Source organism: Cyprinodon variegatus, unplaced genomic scaffold (assembly GCF_000732505.1).
Source record: "Cyprinodon variegatus isolate N-32 unplaced genomic scaffold, C_variegatus-1.0 Scaffold1312, whole genome shotgun sequence".
Taxonomy (NCBI): domain Eukaryota; kingdom Metazoa; phylum Chordata; class Actinopteri; order Cyprinodontiformes; family Cyprinodontidae; genus Cyprinodon; species Cyprinodon variegatus.
In genome coordinates, this window is record NW_015151765.1 from 128031 (window position 1) to 130023 (window position 1993).

General features: G+C 44.7%; 1 protein-coding gene across 1 annotated transcript in view; it reads right to left on the reverse strand.

Annotated features, from left to right (window-relative positions):
* Positions 1-24: 24 nt before the first annotated feature.
* LOC107102759 (zinc finger protein Gfi-1-like) overlaps positions 25-1993 on the reverse strand; it is a 6136-nt gene continuing 4167 nt past the window's right edge. Inside the window, exons 3-5 of the mRNA XM_015402180.1 lie at positions 1815-1928; positions 1574-1739; positions 25-441 (exon numbers count right to left, since the gene is read on the reverse strand). Coding sequence (XP_015257666.1) covers positions 263-441; positions 1574-1739; positions 1815-1928 — 459 coding nt within the window. The 3' untranslated portion in view covers positions 25-262. The remainder of the gene's footprint in view (positions 442-1573; positions 1740-1814; positions 1929-1993) is intronic.

Sequence of the window (1993 nt, forward strand, 5' to 3'; positions counted from 1 at the left end):
TTTTACATGTTTCATATGGGGGGGGTTCAGCTGAGAATGTACTGGTGCAGGGGGGCCTTGGCATGGGAAAGGTTGGGAATCCCTGGTTTAAACATTCAGTTCACCAAACAAAATGTGGGGGGCCAGTCTAGTCCAGGGCCCAGGTCCCAGTCCACCCGGCGCTACGGCCGCCTCTCTTCTTCTATGTACGGCTGCTAAAGGCCACAGGAGAATCAGCTTCCTGTCCTCAGAGCTTCCTGTGGTGAAGGCTACAGGTCAAAGGTCAGCGGAAGCTGCAGTGGTGCTCCTGGTGCTGCCGTAGGTCCACTTTGTGCTGGAAGCTGTAGTGGCAGAGAGCGCAGCGGTACGGCCGGTCGTCTCTGTGCTTCCTGCTGTGCGTGATCAGGTTGGAGCTCTGGCTGAAAGCTTTCCCGCATATCTGGCAAACATGCGGCTTCTCTCCTGGAGCAGAAACAGAGCAGGTGGATTAAACACAGAGAAATGATGAACGTTTCTAAAAGGTTGGCTCAACCATCATGACGGTTTTACACTGGAAACATGAAACTTCCACTAAAATACTTTAAACATCTGTTTTTCTTATTTCTAAATGTAATGAAATCAAGTTTTGCTGAAGCCTTTGAGTTGATTGACTGATTAACTGATTGTCTTTATTGATCTAAAAATGGAGAAATGTAGTCGTTATATCATAAGGAGAAGAAGAAGGTGGCAAAGGTGCATGATGGGATATATGCAGCATGTTAGTAGGACGCAGGTTTACTGCGACAGCCTGCTGCTCTAAAGCTGAGCGGTAACTTTGATATTTTCATTTTCAAAAACAGTTGCACATTTCAAATACTTTCATAAGCCTGACTTCTAGTTAGCTATTTGCAGCGCAGACATGTAGATAACTTTATCTGTCAGGAGCAGCTGTGAACATCTCACTCCAGAAAGTCATGATTAAAAGGAGAATTAATGCCGTTATGTTAACTTTAGAGCAGCGGCTTGATGATAATGTTAGGGAAGGAAATAATTATATAATTGCATCCGATAGTCGAGCTGCTTTATTAAGTAACACATTTGTTGAAGATTAGATTCATTATTAGGTATATATCACCTATTAGTTCAGCTTCATAATAAGAAATCTTTGTTGATTTGTCTGGATTCCTGCTCATGTAGGCAAAGGAAATAAAGAAGCAGATATATGAGATAAATGATACCATTAAGGTATAAATTAATAACTTCCCTCTGACATGAGCGATGAACTCACTCCAGTCTGGTAGGTGGCGATAAATGCACCTTGAGTTGGTTGCCATGCGCCAATAAAAAACAGAAGAAGAAGAAGGTCTGACAGCGAACAGGAAACATTATGACATCTGCTGAGGTGTGGAAGCATCATGCTGGAGACATTTAAGACTCAACCTTCCATTAAAGGAAGTTAAAAACTGAGTAGAAATAAGAAACCAATGAATGTCTAGATGTGGAAAAGTTTCCCCTAAAGGCTCGGAGCTGTGAATGCATTAATTATTAACAGGAAAGGAGCTTTTTTCCGGCTGCTGTCTGAAACATCTGCTCCCAGCGGCTGATGCAGACCTACCTGTGTGAATGAAGGTGTGCTTCTTCATGTCCGACTTCTGGTGGAACCTCTTTCCACAGTACTGGCAGGGATACGGCCGCGTGTCCGAATGTATCAGCAGGTGGGTGGAGAGGGTGGAGGAGCGCTTGAAAACTTTCCCACACACCTCGCAGCCGAAGGTCTTCTCCTGGAGGTCAGAACGGCTGAAGGTCAGTGATGCTTTCAGAAGGTAAGGCGTCTGTAAAGCATGTGTGGTGCCCACCTTGCCCCTGTAAGGAGACCGCCTATTATCGGCCCTGCTGGCCTTAAGGTGCGCCGCTTTGCTCCCATGACTTTTACATATGTGCGTCTTTAAGCTCGACAGAGAAGAAAAAATCTGAAGAGAAGATATGAGAGACTTTAAGAATAAAGAAAATCACTCAGCCTTCACCATCAGGAAGT